We start from the raw sequence: 19,097 nt of genomic DNA, 5'->3' as shown, positions 1-19,097 counted from the left end.
CACACAAATGGGAATGCACACGCATACATTTGCCCACCACTTCCGTGGCCTGGTTCCAAACAGCTCAAGGCCCGGTAGTGGGCCACGGCCCAGCAGTTGGGGATCACTGTCATAGGGTAATCAGTATGTTTGGTTGTCCAGGTCTGTAATTTCCATATCTGCTCATTAGGATTGGATCAATAGGAAAATAGTTATCTATTGGAAATATGATTCTTTCTAATGTTTTTATTATTACAGGATAAGGAGAAATTAGGAATCTTTTCATAATATCTAGCTCTAATGCACTTGACTGGGGGGGATACAGAAGTCTTGCTATGGATGTATTAAAATACCTTGATGTTGCTCATTTAATCTAAAGTGATATCTGGTTATTGCTGTAACTGTTGGAACTTATCACCCACATGTTAATATCTGCATATTATTATTATTAATCATCACAGAGTCAGCCAGATGTTCAGTCTGGGTTTGGCAGTTTTGTCTATCTATTCAGTCCTTACCAAGGACTTGGTATAGGAAGATGTGGATGTTTGATGGTATTACAGATATTATTGCAGGATGGAAGCTGTTCCCAGTAAAACTATCTTTTGCAATTGACTGATGGCAAATTTTTCAAGGCCAAGGGTGTTCAAGTGGCGCTCCAGTTGTTTTGGGATTGCACCCAAGGCACCTATTACTATTGGTACTACCCTTGCTTGCCTTTGCCATAGTCATTCTATTTCTGTTTGTAGGTCTTTGTATTTTGTTATCTTCTCCAGTTCTTTCTTTCTATTCTGCTGCCTCCAGGCATTGCCATGTCCACTATCCAGACTTCTTTGCCTTTCTTATCGACAAATGTTAAGTCCGGGGTGTTATGTGGCAGGTGCCTGTTTGTTTGAGTTCTAAAGTCCCAGAGCAATTTAACTTCTTCATTTTATATGACTTTCTCTATTTTATGATCCCACCGGTTCTTGCTTGTAGGCAAATGATATTTCTTGCAGATGTTCCAATGCACCATTGTTGCTACTTTGTCATGCTGCTGCTTGTAGTTAGTCTGTGCAGTCTTCTTGCAGCAGCTTACCAGTTAGTGCACTGTTTCTTCAGTCCTCTCCTCCTCCTCCTCCTCCAGAATGTGGGGTGCTAGTCTGCAAGCATCCTATGTCATGAGAATGTGGGAACAACCCCCAAAGTAAGCCATGCTCAAGAAAGAATGGCAAGGATGTGGTAAAAGAATTTAGCATTGGTAACAAGTTCCTTAAAAAAAAGTCTATCCTAAATATTTTAGCAGTGTTTTATTTTAACAATATGATGGGACCAGTCTTTCTTAGAGTTGTTTTTGTGGTAGCAGACATGACAGCTATGATGGCTAAATGTCTCTGAGTTATGATTTGTAAATAAACAGGCCATTATGCGCTTGCTGACTTCCTCAGAGAGAAATTTATAATAGTAGCTGACAATTCTAGGAGCTATTCTGCTAGCAGTTTAGTAGCTGTTAAAGAAAAACAACAACAAAGTAAAACCAAAGAAAATCTCCTACTGCTTTAACAGGCATTTGCCACTTGTCGCTGATTTATCACAATCTACAAGGCATAGTATTCCAGGCAAATGTCGTACCTCAGATATCCTGTACGGGGTGCATTCCTGAAATGATGAACAAGTTTCCTGCCTCCTTCTTTCCCATTGTCAAAGGAGCCGACCAAGGAAAGTTCATGATTGGCAAGCTAAATTTTGACAGTGGATTTTGTGGAAACAGGTAGGCTTTTTGGTATGTTGGGTTAAAGAAGGAGAGATCTGTGCAAAGCTGATGGTCTTTTTTTTTTTTTTTTGTCCTTGGTTTCCCTTTGAGTTCAGGCTTTTCCATACCTGCCAACATTTCAGAATCAGAAATAGGAGCATGGTAACCTCTAGGCAAGATGAGCAGCATTCAAGTCTAATAAATAAATTCATTGTGCCTTGGGTACACCTTTCAACGTTATTTTGGGTGATCTTCCTAAGCAGCACCTAGCATACTAGACATCCAGATGGTATAAATATTCCTTGACTTACAGCCATTCCTTTAGTGACTGTTTGAAGTTACAGTGGCACAGAAAAAAGTGACTTATGACCGTTGTAGCATCCCATGATCACATGATCAAAATTTGGACACTTGGCAAGTGGCATGTATTTATGACAATAGCACTACCCCAGGGTCATGTGATCATGATTTGTAATCTTCCCAGTCGGCTTCCAACAAGCTAAGTCAATGGGGGAAGGGGGGGGGGAAGCCACATTCAATTTCTTACTAACTTAACCACTGCAGTGATTCACTAACAACTGTGGCAAGAAAGGTTACAGAATGGGGCAAAATTCACTTAACAAGTATCTCGTTTCACATTGCAAATTTTGGGCTCCATTGTGGTCATAAGTCAAGGACTACCTATATTTTGGGGAAAATTGGAAGCGCCCTTCTATTGACTCACATCATGGATGGCAACCTTCTGGGCCTCATTTAGAATTGTGTGAGTGTGTTATGAGCTACAATGAGGCAATTTCTCTTTTCACAAAATGGCTGCTATGGTGGGTAAGACCAAGAATAAAACTGGTAAGGTAGCTCCCAGCCACCTCTGCTTGTCTTGTTCTAAGAATTCTTATACTGTATAGAGTCCAGAAATATACAAGCAAACCAATTTAGAAATAACGTATGTCAGTTTAGAGGCAGAGCAATTAATCTTCTGTTGAACCCCGAGCTACAAATATTCTCTTCTATTGGTAATCTTCTAACCCTCACTCAGATGTTTTGGCCTGTAGAACATCTAGAGGGAACCAGATTGTATACCCATGTTTGGAGTATATACTGTTCTTAAATTATGGGACATTATAACTGAAAGGTACAAACATGCCATTTAAGTGTAAAACAGTGTGGGAATGTGACAAGAAATAGCACGTAAACCTTACTGTGCTTGAGTGGTATTATGTTCCCCTCTGTATGCAAATTGAACTGCGTCATACCATATTACCACAAAAGATTGACATTTGATATTATTTTTTTCCTCTCACAGATACTTCCTGGTTTGTTCCTTGGAAATTTTAAAGGTAAGATGAATTTTATTAGCAGCTATTGCAAAGTACTCTGCATTGCATCCCCAACATTGGGGGGGTTACAACTCTGTCCCCTTAGAAGTTTTGCTTAGTGCTCCCAAGGAACAGTGGCTCAGATTGACTTATTTGAAAGAAATATGAGTGCCCTTCTGATCAATTTTTCAAGCAGTTTTAAATAACAAATATAAATTTAAATTTAAATAACAAATATAAAATTAAAAATTAAAAACTATCTTAGCTTCAAGGGCTAATATTCTATAGTAGGGGATCTCCAAACTTGGCAACTTTTAAAACTTCTAGACTTCATCTCCCAGATTTCGCCAACCAGCATGGCTGGCTGAGGAATTCTGGGAATTGAAGTCCACAAGTCATAAAGTTGTCAAGTTTGGAGATACCTATTCTATAGGCAAAAGTTTGATTTTGTTAAAAATTCAAACCTTTATGGTCTGCGTATAATACAGTGGATCTTCTTTAGAAGGGAGAATTGGGCCAGAGAAATGCCATTTGCTTCACCTTATCTAAAGTGCTTGCTGATCTTACTTTCTTGTCAAAATAGATCCATTATTATTGCAGCTACTCTCTTCTCCTTAACTGTTATTTTCCTAGGGGATGTTTGGCACTTCCAGGCTGTTCCCTCCCCTGCCAAATATTTCACACTGAGTTCCAGAACTTGAAAAATCTAAATAGGTAGAAACCCATGTCCCTGTTAGCTCCTTTGAACATTGTACCATCACAAAAGTCATGTAAGAAAGAAAATAATTTCACTTTATAGTTTCCATTAAACTTTAGTTTCAGAGTTAAAAGGGGGACATCATATCAGTTTCATTTCTTCCGTGAATATTAGAAACAGTGGCCAGAAAACGAATCCTGCCCAGCCTTGATTTCACATGCTGTCTTTTCATTTTCTCCAGCCATCTCTGAGGAATGCTGCCTTTTTAATGTCCTCTATGACCTCTGGACAAAGTGTGGTTAATTTTAAATATCATTTACTCGAGTAAAACCACTTCAAACTTTGGCTTATGAAGCTAGTTTGTTTAATTGGCCATATTTAATATTCCTCGTGGTTTAGGGTTTTGACAGACCCTCTCATCCAGGCCTGACTGAAAATAGAAGCGAAAGCTGTAGGAGAAGGTGAAGGGACCAAAACTACTTTAATTCAGTTAAGTTGTGGTTTCATAGTTTGAACCAGTCTGGTATGTTTCGTTTGTCTCTTAAAAGATGAAATATAGAAGTGTTTTCCATTTGCTTCAGCATTCCCCTTTCGATTTTGAGACAAAAATGAAATGACAGACCCTTTTTGCTGAAAAATTGTTCACTGTTCTATCAGAGAAATGGTGTGCTAGAACAGCAGACCTTTGAAGGTTAACCACACAACGAAGAGAAGACAGAATTGTAGGCTGTTACTTTGAAAAGCACAATTCCATGCTGCTAAACCGTGCCTCTCAAGTCGGGTGAGAGAGTGCACCATTTCTGATCAGACTTTGGCACTGTGTTCCTGTTTCATCAGAAACCCCCAAATGGATTACATTTTATATGAATGACATCATGATGATTAACACAACTGCTAAATCATGGCCTTCTCTCTGGTTAAGAATACTGCTTAGATGTTTGATGTAGTGTAAACAATAGAATGGAAATTAACACGAATGACCACTTTTCTAAAGCTAAAAAAATGCATCAAATGGGAGATAGGTAACCTGGATTTATTAACAGAGGGGATGCAGGTTTGTATCTGTAAAAAACAGATAATGGATTGGTGCACACAATCTCATCTGAAACTTAGTAGAATCATACTGTGAAGAAATTTGCTTTGCAATATGAGCTTAAAGTCAGAGGCACCCAATGTGATGAAACCAAGACCTGGTATCTGTTTCCCAATTTGGTTTTTTAAAACCTTTCCTTCTGTAGCTAGTGAAGACCAAAATATAGCTTAACTTTTTTTTTTTAAGTGTTTAAGGCTATAGCAAAAGTCAGAAGATCTCCAGTCTTGCTGCTTGTGTTGTGTAAAACGGCCCTTGAGATACTCTAAGCCATTCCTATAGGGGTAATACATAAATAACTTGAAAGTAAAGATAAAAGTATTTTTGTGGTTCCCCCAGTAGCCAATATATGGATATATTATTTGTTTTATCAGCCCAACATTGAAAATCAGGATTAACATAATTTCTTATTGAATATCAATATTAATATTCCATATGCACATCTATATGAAAGGGAAGATTATTCTTAATGTTTAAATTAAATATACAGATGATGCTCAAGTTACACGTATTGAACTGGAAGTAGGGTTAAAATACTTTCTCTCCCATTGCCTGGAGATTGTTATGGTCTGAAAATAATTCAATCTCAACATGATAGTGTAGCTTTGCGTCTGACAAACTACTAGTTCTCGATTTATAACCGTTCATTCAACAATTTCAAGTTATGAGAGTCTTGGAAAAAGTGACTTGCCACCCATCCTCAAAGTTATAACCATCGTACCACCCATACAATCACATGATTGCAATTTGGGCACTTGGCAGCCAGCTTGCATTTATAATGATAGCAGCATCTTGCAGTCACGTGATCACGGTTTGCGACTTTCCCAGCCAGCTTTCAACAAGCAATGTCAATTGGAGAAGCCAGATTTACTCAATGCAGGGGTCCTCAAACTTGGCCACTTTAAGACTTGTGGACTTCAATTCCCAGAATTCCCCAGCCAGCCATGCTGGCTGGGGAATTCTGGGAGTTGAAGTCCACAAGTCTTAAAGTGATCAAATTTGAGGATCCCTGACTTAATGTGATTCACTTAATAATGAGCCCTGGTGGCAGAGTGATTGGAATGCAGTATTGCAGGCTAACTCTGCTCACTTTGCCAGGAGTTCGATTCCCTTGATCCTGACCAGCTCAAGGTTGACTCAGCCTTCCATCTTTCCAAAGTCGGTAAAATAAAAACCCAGGTTGTTGGGGGGCAATATATGCTGACTCTGTAAATCACTTACACAGGGCTGTAAAGCACTGTGAAGCAGTATATAAGTCTAAGTGCTATTGCTATTAATATCCATGGGTAAAATGCAATAAAATCAGATCTGGTCACGTGATGACTCAGTAATGACTGCGTCACTTAGTGACCAACATTCTGGTCCCAATTGTGGTTGTAAGTCAAGAATTACCTGTATTCCATTTTTGGTTTGGATGAGTCACACCTGAGCAGAACTTTCTGTATTTTGGAAGCTTCTTGAAGAGCTTTTGCTCAAGGAACAACCAGCTGTGGCTAAAAGGGCTTTTGCCCAGCTTCATCCTGGTGCCAGTTGCAACTTTTCCCTGCTCAGAAAACTTTGTTTATGATTATTCATTCCTTAGTCATTTTTTCTTTGGATTCTGCAATCTGCTGCATGTAGGCTTGTCTTTGAAGACTATCTGGAAGTTCTAGCTGCCCCAGAATGCATCAGCTTGGACATTTATGAATACCAATATTTTGCCCATATAACACAGTTGCTTCAGTTAGTTTCCATGCGCAATTCAAAATACTACTGGCCATCTTAAATCTCCTCTTAGCTTGGGTTCTGGGTATCTTTGAGAATGTCCAGTCTATTATATCTTTCTAGTAAGAGCTGGAAACTGTGAAAGCTCTCTCTGACTTCCTGCCTAGAGAGAGTTCTATCTGCAGGGACCTTAGGCCTTCTCTGTAATTCTGTCACACGCTATTCTATAATGTTCCCCTGAAGACCAAGCCAGGCCCATTCCTTCTGAGCTTTCAAAAGCTGTCAAGATTTCCAGCAAGTCATTGGGACCTAATGTGTAAAATGGATCCTCCTAGGAGGAACGGTGGCAGTTCCAGGGGAATTCTGGCAGTTAGAGTCCACACATTTTTAAATTGCTGGGGTTGAGAAATACTGCCCTAAAATATTGCAGGGGAAATTTTCCAATTTCTTTAGAATTAATGTTGACACAGCTTGTTTGGGGTTGTTTTTTTTTTTTTTGCTCCTATAGCTACACCAGGCAAGCTATTAAGCTGATTATTAATCCAGATTTGTTTTCTCCTCATGACATAAAATTCACATGATACTAATTTTGAAAATAAGTGCTACTTTTAAAAATAAAATAAAATAAAAGATTAAAACGATTAATCAGATTATTTTGTTTCAAGGATTACATGATCATCACAGCAAGTTGTTTTGTGCTAGTTTAGTGTTCGTAATGGGAGAAGCCTGGGAGTTTCCCTTTTGCAGAATTTTTTTTTCTCCTCTGACTATCTATGTTTAAGCAGCTTTTTCTATTGTAGAGAAGTGCGATGAAGGGATAAGCTATTGAACGTACTTGTTCAATTAACTGTAAATAGTTTGCAAATAAGTATATGAAATACAGAACATTTCAGGTAACTTTAATAATGCTAGAATCCAGCTACTTCATGGTGGCAAACCTTACAATAAATCATGTTTTCTGATTCTATTAATTTCATGGAATCAAAAAATCAAAACGCCTCCAAATTATATGTTGAGTTCATCTTCCATGACCTTAATGGGTTAGTATGATTCTTCCATGTTTTACTTTCGTAACAACCCAAGGTGGTAGGCTACACTAGAGAAAGACATCTCAATGTTTTTTGTAAGAAGCAAGATAAGTGCAGCTGATAATTTTATTTCCTTGTCTCCTCTTTGTTACAGATGCTCGTGACACCGAACAACTAAAACAGAATAACATTACACACATTCTTTCAATCCATGACAGTGCTCGGCCCATGTTGGAGGTAGGATAAGAAACTTACCAAACTTAAACCAATGTGGTTTCAGTAGGAAAAAGCAGGCAAATGCTATTTTAGCATTAGTACAATATTGACTTAGGACTATTTCTGTAAAGGGCTAGGGATAAGAGGAAGTAGGAAGTTGTTCAACAATGATGGGTAGATGCAGGGAAGTTCTCAAGAACTCTGATTACCATTTTTCCATTAATCTGCTCAAATGAGTCTAATGTCATAATCACGTCATGATAAGTCAGTATCATCTGACTTCCATGTGATTTAACCAGTCTTGATTGTAATTGTACTTCTGGATTTCTGATTATTGTCAAATTGGACTACAAATGGCAATGTGTATTCCTCCAGACATTGAACCTCAGCTACTGTCAGCTTTTGCGAGTATGGTCAATGGTAAAGAATGATGGAAGTTGTAGTTCTAAAGAATAATGTGGCCCATTTCTTGGGGTTCTGTTCAAAAAATAATTAGATCCTATAAACCATGAAACTTTGTTCATCCCAACTTTCAAGATTGAAGATATGTGTCTGTTTTATTACATAGTCAAAAGATTAATGGGAATGTTACTCTATGTATATCCTGTAATTAAAACTTGGATTGCTAACAAAGAATTAAGGGAGAATGGAATAGCTCTTTCGAACTTTTTAGCTCTCATCAGCCAAAACATGCAGGCAGCCCAGGTTCGAATCTCAGAAGGGTATGTTTGGCTGATGAGAACTAAAAAGTTCGAAATAGCTATTGCATTCTCCCTTAATTCTTTGTTAGCAATCCAAATTTTATATGTATGTATGTATGTATGTGTATATGTACTGTATGTATGTATGTATGTATGTATGTATATATATATATATATATATATATATATATATATATATATATATGTATATATATGTGTGTGTGTGTGTGTATGTATGTATGTATGTATGTATGTATATGTATTGCCTTATCTATCTTTCATTTATATCCCCTTGAGATTAGTAAGCTTAGTCTGGGATCTGGTGATATATAAGCCTTGAGACAGAGAGAATGTGTACACAAGACAGTACAAAAAGTCCTTGACTTATAACCATTCATTCAGTGACCATTCAAAGTTAAAATGGCACTGAAAAAAGTGACTTGTGTCCATTTTTCACTCTTACAACTGTTGCAGCATCCCCATGGCCACGTGATCAAAATTCAGATGCTTAGTAAAAAAATGGATTGGCAGGTAGAAGAGAGTATATTGATCAAATAATGAGGCATAGTGTCTGGAGAGTGTTGATAACAGTAAACTGTCCTCAAACTTGGAGCGAACACAGTTTGAAAGACTAGTAGTGGCATTTTCTCTTTTTTGGTATTGCAAAATGGTCTTTGGTCTTTTCATGATCACAGGAGTTTTATTCATATTATGAATTTCAGTAAACTCTCTAGAAATAAACAAATACACAAGTAGAACTCTCTCCAAGAATGAAGTTACCCTTCAGAATATATAGTATACTTCCATTTCATTCTTTTTCCTAAAGGAGGAACAAGCTTTCTGCCTGTGTTTATTTCATTTAGTTGATAAGACTGTAAAATAAATAGAATGAGCTCCTTGTGGTAGACATGACTCCCACCTACACATCAAGAAAGAGTTGAGTTCTCTTTGAACATGATTGCTAGGAACTGATGGTATAGCTCCTACCGTTTTAAAGTGGGAAGCATATACAATTTGTACCGTGAGGTTTAAATCTGGCATATCAAAGTTAAAATACAGAGATGCCACTCTCCCTTTAAGACCCAGTCCTACAATTTATGAGATGTGATTCTACCAGTTTGAGGTCTCTTTCTCCATGTTGACAGCCTTTGGTCATCAAACGATGCTTACATCTCTTATATGCAAATAAGTTTATAAATCCAGAAACAGAGAATATCATAGATACAGCAAGCTTACAACAACCCTCATATCTTCACAGATCTAACTCCCATAAATACAGTGATCTGAATTAAAATAGATTAAAATAGAAGATTTTTTTTTAAAAAAAAAAACCAGTAAAAGAGAGAGAGGACTTTAGCTAGTACTTCCCAGAAATTAGTAAAATGTTGTGATGGAGAGCACTGCACTAATATCTCATAGCTATTCATTGTGCTTTGTTTGAGAGAGCTATATGTAGAAGAAGTCTGGAGTAACCTTGGATTCCATCAATGCTGAATTTTGGTACAGCGCTGGAAATGAAATTTTTAGGTCAACGTTCTTCATTCTTCACTAGTAGATACTAAGATGGCTGAGATTATGCATTCTTTGCACACATTTGTGCCAACTCCTTAAAAAATCTCACTGGCTTTTCTTTAAACACCAGCGATCAAATTACATTTTTGCTTATTTCTGTTTAAAACATACAAGAATTGAAGTTAAAATGTAAGGATTTTTTTCATCTTAAATATTTAAGATGAAATATTTATCTTCTCTCATTCCCTCAGGAAGTTAGCTGTCCTAACTGAGGTTCATTTAGATTGTCCTTTATTAATAAGGGGACTTTTAAAAATAGTTTAAAATTTCATAACTGTAGTCTTATGGTAAATATTGCCGTAAATATCACCAGATCCTGAACTATAATTACCATTTTGCCAACACAAATTTACAGTCTGAAGATTCAGAAATAATATATCATAAGCATTTAAATCCTAAATGTTTCCATGTTTTCATTAAAACTCTTCTATAGGTACCTTTCATATTAGCAAGCCCATTTTGACTTTTAATCCTGTTCACAAAACTAACTGTTTTTATTCCTAAGGAATCAAACAAAATCAACATTTGAAAATAAATAAAATAAATAAATTTGTTGATCTGGGAGAAGTCTACTAATCTTCAGTGGGGAAGCCTCTTCTTAATCTTTTTGGAGAAAAATTAAGTTTCAGTGATGTGGGCACTTTTTTCTGAAATGGCTTTGAGCCTTTTGGCTTACTAGTTACTTTGATACAATATTCCAATGATATATATATATATGACCTTTATAGACATTTCAATATAATCTAAACTGGAGAGATTCATTTAATTTTTTTAAAAGCAAATACGCCCCAAAGAATATGATTCAGCAATTGTTTCACTAATGTCAAGATCAAAGAAGCTTTGTGATATATTCAGAGCAGTAACATATTGCATAACCTCCAACCCTTTGTGGTATGTGTGTGCATGTGTGCAACAATCTGTTTTCTTCATATAGTAGGATGCTCATCTTCAGTGGTGAAGTAACGGTACATTGGCTTCTCTTATTGCTGGAATGTTTGAATATTTTCAATAATAAAATGAGTCAAGAATCTCATGTTTTACCCTGGGTGACTGCTCTTTAAAGCAACTGAAAGGACAAAGGAACAAAATTACTCTTCCCCCACCTGCCCTATTTGGTCCTGTAGTTGCGCTGGCCAGAACTCTTGATAACCTCTTGTTGTTTTAGTTTTGAGAAAACCATGAGAAACCAACTGCTTCCTACTTGGGCCGTTTCTGACGAAATGTCCCTCATGAAAGAAGAGTATCCATTCCTCATCTGTTGATGTGGCGTGTCAAAATAACATATGGGGGCTTTTTGGGTTAACCTGAAAGAACTTTGCCAGGTGTTTGAGGCTTCTTATTTGCATCTGGCTTCACAATTAGGTACCCTGAAGTTTTGTTTTTGGCTGTTAAAAATATTTCTTGGAAGTCATCGTTGAAAAAATTTACATAAATTTTAATACCGAGAAGTGCTATGCCAAAAATAATGTAATGCTTATTGCTCCCTCTCCCCCCTTCTCTCCCCCGCTTCTTTTTTATTTCAGTCTAGAAATTTGTACTGAGGTTCAGACGGTTAAAAGATTTCTTTATTACCCTTTAAATTAAAAAAAAGTAGTGATTCATTGATCTGCAAATGGATAGGGAACTGAAATGTAAAGTTATTGTAGTGTCTAAGAGAAGTTGCAAAACGGACAACCAGGTTCCTATAAATTGGTTGTCTCATTCAAAAGAATGTATTTTCTAATTTTAAACATAATTATAGAAAATGTCTTTAACAGAATGTGCTTAAAATTCAATGGCCACATTTTCAGCATGTGGATTATTAATTTTATGCAATCAAGCAATACACTGTCAGCTAAAAACAATTCTTATGAAACAAATTATTGAGGGGTTTTAATATGACTTGTTTGCTCAAGCAATACACTTTGTCAACTAAAAACAATTCTTATGAAACGGATTATTGAAGGGTTTTAATGTGACTTGTTTGCTGCATCTGTGATTATTTGAAAGTAAAAGATTTCCTATTGACTTCATTTTTTTAACAGATTAGCCACAGCAATAGTTATTTCTAGGCATTCTTTGAACCGTATAAAACATGAATGAATGTCGTGATCTCATATTTTTGACATTTAGTTTTTCCTTTCTCAAGTTCTCCTTTAAAAATAACAATCGTGCAGTTTATCCATTCCATTAAGTAGAATTTACACCCAGGTTGCCACTAAAAACTTAAGAAAAGATTTTTAAAAATCCAGATAAAAACAAGATTAACTGTAGAAAAGAATGATGATTATGTGGTAACCAAAGTGGAATTGCATGTTCCATGGTTCTGTAACTCTTAAAGCAAAATAAAATGCCTTTTTAAAATATTAAACAATATATATATATATTAATCTTAATAAGTAACTTTGTTTTACATCTATAATTTGTGATTAAAAATTCAATAAATATAGTTCATGTGAACTATAAATTACCTAGCTTAAAATAGTGTTATATTCTAAATAAAGTGTATATTTGGATATATAAAATCCTTGGAAATGCTAATAATTAAGCATAGTGTTTCCAAAACAGGTTTTGAGCAAATTTTCCTCAAACAGTTCACCAAGGTCTATTGAACTGGTACGATTTTCTAGGCAGTGAGTACGAATGTTAGAAATTTGTCTGAACTGCCAAACTTGAAAGAAGCAGATCTTGAAATCAGAAAACTTACGCTAGTTTTGTTAACTCTCCCTTTGTATCGGTTTAACTGTTTTCTTGACTTTCAGGGCCTAAGAGAAATAAAAGGTTTATGCTTGTGGTTACTTTTCTCTGATGAAATAGAAAACTGAGAGGAAAATGAATTTATTGGCTTCCCATTCTGTCAAGCATTAGATGCATTGGAATTTGGAAGAATGGATCTAGAGTCTGGCTTTTGCCAGAAACTGCATTCGGTTACCTGTTGTTTTATATGCTCCTGGGATTATTCCAGCAACCTGATGTGACAGTTTTTCTGGTGTTCTCATTTATAGGATGTGCTCCATTGTCATTTTGCGAAATTCCTACTCACAGGTGCTGCCTGGAGAGAATGAGTGTGAAACTACTTCTGCTTGATTGTTTTGCATGCATACAGGGTTGTGTTTGCTGCCACTTTCCACTACGCTATTATTTATTATCTGTATTCTAATTTCCAATGCTTACTCAAAGGAGAAACCCCTTTGTAGTCTTCTTTCCATCCATTGCTGGATACATCCACATGCTGCAAAGATGCTATTGAATCAGGTGGTACCAGCCAGAATAGTATCTGCTGGCAAAAATATTGCATGAATAGCAGAACTTCTTGGGAGACAATAAGTATATATATATATTGAATGTGTGTGTTTCTAGTTAACACGAGTGATTTGATGTGAGATTACTCTAATTTAGAATTGGGGCAGGGAGAAAAATGCATTTTTAATTAATTTTATGTACCAACTAATCTTGATTCATCCTGAAACTAAATTGTTTCTGCTAGGGCAGGGATAGGCCACCTTGGCTCTTTTATGACTCGTGGACTTCAATTCCCAGAATTCCTGAGCCAGCCATGCTGGCTCAGGAATTCTGGGAGTTGAAGTCCACGAGTCATAAAAGAACCAAGGTTGCCTACCCCTGTGCTAGGGGAATCAAAACAAAGAAAACAATAGAGGAACGTTGCAGGTTTTGGAACAGTAAAGCCAGATCTCTTTCTCTTTCAGTAGTTTGTTAGATTTCTTCCAGAAATTCAAAGCATAGCATTCTCCTCTCCCATTTTTCCAACAACAATCTTCTGGGCTATATTGGACCAGAGGCTCCAATGAACATCCTTGACTAAGGATGGTCTCAAATATAAGTCTTCATTAACCATGATGACACACTGGTTTCTCTTTCATTTGGAGTAGAACATAATTCTGGAAATGCTGTAAGTTTTTCCAAATTATGTAGACTATAGTAGTATTATTTGCACTCACCTGCACATAAATGTTTTCTCTTTTTGTGCCCACTCTATTTATTTCCTGATGTGAAATAGCTTTCATCCAATCGAAATAGTTCCTAATTCTGCCCCTTCTACTTACTAAAATTATTAGGAAAGTAAGATTGAACAATTGCAGGATGCTACAAATGCTGGATTAGTCTCCAGAAAAACAGATAACATTTGTGATAAAATAATTCAAGAGGCCTACTTGGTGTTTGTCACAGAGACTTTCATTGTAGAAGTTGATTGCCTGATGCAAAGAGAATGCATACGACACACTATTTACATCTGTCAATATACTGTATTGGGAAAAAAATCATTGGACATCAAGTATTGGAGAATAAATAATATAGCGATATGTACTTCCATGGTTATAGAAGCCAAGTTTAAGGTGTTTTTTTTGAGAGTAGCAGAATGTAGGATTACCACAGTGTGTGTGTTTTTTTTAAAGAGTCTCTGATTATAGGAACTGACTATACATAATAAGTAGATTCATTCTGTTAATGAACTGATAGAGGCAGGAGTAAAAATTATTACACCTCAAAGAATATTGTGAGCCAAGAAGACATACAAAACTGACTATATTAAAACTGGAGTAGTAATATGTAATAAGTTAACAAAGTAGCTTTTAACTTACTAGTAGCTAAGGGGAATATTTCTCTAATGAGTATACAATGTACAGCCCACCAATGCCTTGAGTATCCTTAGTACTTTCCAAAGGTTGCAGTTCAATTGTAATTTTAATATGACAGAAATGGAAAATTATTAAATATATGGGGAATAATCAAATTAATTGTTTTTCATCAAGTAAATCACATTTAGATTTTTTCTTGACCGCACCAGCTTTTTGTAGTATGGCTGCTCAAAGGCCTTTTAGATTTTGGATTTAGGTTCCTGCATAATAGTTGGGGGGAAATAATGGTTTTGCAGCAAAGTTTAGGCATAGCACTTCCCCACTTCAGCCCTTTCTCCTATCCCCATAAGTAGGAAGGATGATAATATGAATCGCTAGGAAAAAAAATCTGAATGTACAAGCTAGCTTTCGATTCACCCATCCAGCAGCAAGTATCAATTGTTTTGAAGAGATTTGAGTTTTCAAAGTTTGGGCTGCCTGATGTAGGAATGCTGAAATACATGAGCCACTTTCACATATGGTTTGTAGGATTAGCAATCCAGAGGATTGCATAGCTGGTTCTACAGTACTGTCTCCCATATCTGCCAGTGATGAGGCACAGGTAGTTGAGGAGTTTAATATTATGCTTGTACCTGTTATGGAGTTGGGGACTTGAAAAATTAAGGGCACATCACTTGAGGAGATTTATATGTAATGAGATCTTGAACATCTACTTTTCATATATGAATGTTGACAGGCAGGCTGATCTATGACTTTACTGACTTTCAGTGTTGGTTCTCTTTTACATAGAGAAAGCATCAAAGAGTTTAATGATGTTGTTTGAATCCAGCAAGGCAATTGTTATATGATTTTTCACTTTTCATTCTTTCTCTTTTACATACAATTTTTGGTAAGGGCTGACCAAAAAAGTGAATATAGCTTATTAGAAACCGATTAAGATTTTAGGACAGAACTTGAATAATCTTCAAAAAGGAAACTGTCTGTTTTCAAAAGCCCATACTAGACTTTGTTTGATTTTTTGAAAAAAATAATGAAAACCAATTATATATAGCACTGAAATTAATAACCATCTTCCCCAAGAGACACATGCATTTTATTTTCCATATTCATGTAAGAAAGGAAGAAATGCATGTCAGACAGTTGGTAAGTAATTTATAGCATTAGAATACAAAAAAAGATACATTGAAATGTGATAAATAAAACAAAAAAAATCTGACTGTTTCCATTCCAGCAAAAATCAGGCTGCATAAAATCTGATTGATGAATCTTAATCTTAAAATGTTTTCTGGGCACCATCCAGAACAAAAGTAGGATCCTATCTCTGAATATGTTTTACTACAATTTTCCTTTTTCCTTTCTTTACAGGGAATAAAATACCTATGTATCCCTGCTGCAGATTCACCCTCACAGAATCTGTAAGTATTTAAAGCAGTGCTCAATTTCACCACTAAATAATAGTCCAGTGTTGTTTAATGGAAGCAAAATACACCTGATTAGATTTGCAAATATATCTAGCTCCTTGTCTTCTTCAATTTTTGGAAACAACAGCTAGTCTTTCTGTTACAATGTGGATATAGGTGTTTGGGAAAACATCACAGGAAATACAAGTCCCTATTTCTGTCATAAAATTTTATGCAGTACATAGTTGTTATAACTATAAAAGAAATCGGCTCCAGGTTTTATGGGAAGAAATCTGTAGGATTAGATTAGTAATGGCAGTACTGAATTGAGTCTACTAGCATCTGATTTTGATTAGGAAGGGAAAAAACCCCTGCACAAACCAACTTGTAAAAGTTGGTTTGTGCACAACAGCTTGTAAAATATCAATCTGAAAAAGAAAGCATGTTCTTGAAGGTTGCATAAACAAAGGGGTAGTTAAATTTCTCTGAAGTAAATTTTTTTTAAAGAAGGTTTTAAAAGCCAACAACTAAAGAATTAATGTAACATAACAAGGGAGGACATCAAGAAGAAGGTGAAACCTTTTATAAAATGGTTTTGGGATGAATTGATGCTAAAGCTGCATGTATTAGAAAACACTGTATACAATATTGTAGTCTCTGTCTCTATTAGGGAAAGCTAAGAACAGAAAACATCTATGAATCTTTCATGTGTTTATTTACGGAAAAAAATACTTCAAAACTGATACACTGGAAAACTGATGTATTAATGCAGTTTACTAAAATGGTCCTGTTTGCTGATGTTTTGGTGGTTAAAAAGAAGCCGCCTTGTAGTTTGTGGTTATGTGTCTGGATAGATGAATAAGAAATAGGTGGCCTTTTTGATGGAAACACTTGTTCTACCCAGGGTAATGACATAGTAAAATTTGAGGCAGCCTCTCAAATGTTTAATTATCTCCCTTTCTTTTTGAACCCACTTAGCCTTTTGAGGGCTATTTAAATGCCTGACCTTCCATAATACTTGGCTCTTTGGTGTACATTTTTGCTGAATCACAGATGAGCTGGGCCTATTCTCAAAAGGCTTTTACTTCGCGGCAAAGCTGCCCAGACTTGCAGCTAAAGTGGAATGATACAAGCTGCCCAAGAATATTTGAACGGCAGCTGTGCTTTGGGTAGCCTTCACTGTTTGTACTTACAAGAGGTAAAGAAGAGGAAGGGGGGGGGGAAGAGGCACTTCCTGATAATCTGATTTGTAGAGAAACAAAAGTAGTTTCAAAGGGAGCCCACGGAAGGAAATGGAGCGCTGCCTTTTCGCTCCGAACAGAGCACTGCCTCTTTCACCCGATGCTTTCGAGATATATTTTTAGCATATTTGCTTCTTTCATAGAACAGTGAGTTCCCAGTTGCATCACATCAGTTGACAATTTCAGCTCACTGGAAACATCAACAGGACTCATGTTTTTTCCAATCTTTTCCCAAGTGATGGTTCACGGTACACTGCCCACTGCATCAGCTTCTTAAGATGATCCCAATATTCCCCTATGAGAGGCATTTTTGCTCTTTCCACATGGGTCAGTGGTTAAATCCAAAGCCAGAATGCTCTTCTCATCTTTATCACCTCTCATCTTTCTTGCTAGCTTCTCCTGTTGGTATATTATGATTTAGCAGTTGTTGTTGGTATCTTATAATTTATGATCTATGACTTATCACTTTGTTGTTTGTATGTACACTGAGAGCTTATGCACTGGAGACAGATTCCTTGTGTATCTGATCACACTTGGCCAATAAAGAATTCTATTCTATTCACACAAGCAGTACAGAGCATGTCATGACCTTCCCCAATTTTCTGCTCTTCAAATGTATTGGACAGTGATTTCTGGGACTTAATAGCCATTAGCTGTCAGGACATGTTGGGTTTTCCCCTTTACTGTTAATTTTCAAGGGAGGTCAGTATTATAATATTGTCTTCTGATTTCATAAGGCACCCAAAGCAACTCTAGCTGATCTCTGTTAAAGCTTGCTCGTTCATTCATTCATTCATTCATTCACTCACTCACTCACTCACTCACTCATTCATTCATTCACTCATTCACTCATTCATTCATTCATGGTATATTAGTTAACTTTTGGACCAAAGAAGACTTGCTATTTAGATTAAACTGTTAATTTTCCCCCTCTCCCCAGCTTTACAAGTAGTGTGCTAGATGAATAGGAGAAATAGGAAGGAAGTAATTTAAAACTGAGAGTTTAGGTACATTTAAATTAGTTGAAATGCTAAGCTTTGTTAGGAATGCTAGGCTTTTCATAGGCTGCCTGAAGTGAAATAACAAAGGGGCCAAATTAGCCTTCCTCAAGAGGGAGTTTCAAATTAATGCTCTTACAGAGAAGACTCTCTATACAGTAATGTTGATGAAATTGAGAAACAAGTTATGTAAACTTTATTCTAAGGGATTCTGGACATCACCTGAACTACTTCAGTAACCTGATCCAGGCTTCCATAAATGGCCTATTATAGTCTCCAGGTTGTTCCAGGTGCAGTTCAACCTGACTCGGTATCCCAGATCTGAAAAAGGAAGTTCTTTTTTAAACAAGAGAAGAACAGGAATTTTGGGGATGGTTTTATTCCTGGGCAATTTCTCATCCACCCAGTTCTATGTCCAGGACAATCAACAGTAGCCCAATTACAAGGACCCAGTCAGATTGTAGCCAGGTCTTTTTGTTATTTAATCTTTATAGTTCCACTTCTCCACCAAACAAAATATTTATGAGGGGGGCACTGATGCTATGCTTTCCATTTGTTGTAACAGACCTTTACAATCTGGAGCTCCATAGATGCCTAGAATTGGAATGGACCAGGTTCAGATCCATCTGCTCTGCCCCATGTAAATGAATCTGCCATCAGTGGGCGAGGCGTCGGCGGCAGCTCAGGAGTTCTTGGCTTCCATGACGGCCTTGGACTTGACCCAATTAGTACGTGCCCCCACTCACATAGGAGGGCACACACTGGATCTAATTTTTGTCTCCGGTCAGTGGCAAAATGATCTGGAAACAGGGGAGGTAATTACTGAGCCTCTGTCATGGTCAGATC

General features: G+C 36.6%; 1 protein-coding gene across 1 annotated transcript in view; it reads left to right on the top strand.

Moving 5' to 3' along the window:
* The first annotated feature begins 1,625 nt into the window (after positions 1-1,625).
* Positions 1,626-19,097, top strand: part of DUSP22 (dual specificity phosphatase 22) — a 34,544-nt gene continuing 17,072 nt past the window's right edge. The window contains exons 1-4 of the mRNA XM_015813432.2: positions 1,626-1,729; positions 2,981-3,048; positions 7,701-7,783; positions 15,978-16,027. Coding sequence (XP_015668918.2) covers positions 1,626-1,729; positions 2,981-3,048; positions 7,701-7,783; positions 15,978-16,027 — 305 coding nt within the window. The remainder of the gene's footprint in view (positions 1,730-2,980; positions 3,049-7,700; positions 7,784-15,977; positions 16,028-19,097) is intronic.

The sequence above is a fragment of the Protobothrops mucrosquamatus genome, unplaced genomic scaffold, assembly GCF_001527695.2.
Source record: "Protobothrops mucrosquamatus isolate PMUCROS unplaced genomic scaffold, P.Mucros_1.0 scaffold_6, whole genome shotgun sequence".
In the NCBI taxonomy this organism is placed as follows: Eukaryota; Metazoa; Chordata; class Lepidosauria; order Squamata; family Viperidae; genus Protobothrops; species Protobothrops mucrosquamatus.
The sequence above is the reverse complement of the archived record's forward strand: the minus strand, read 5'-3'. Positions and strand labels throughout refer to the sequence as shown.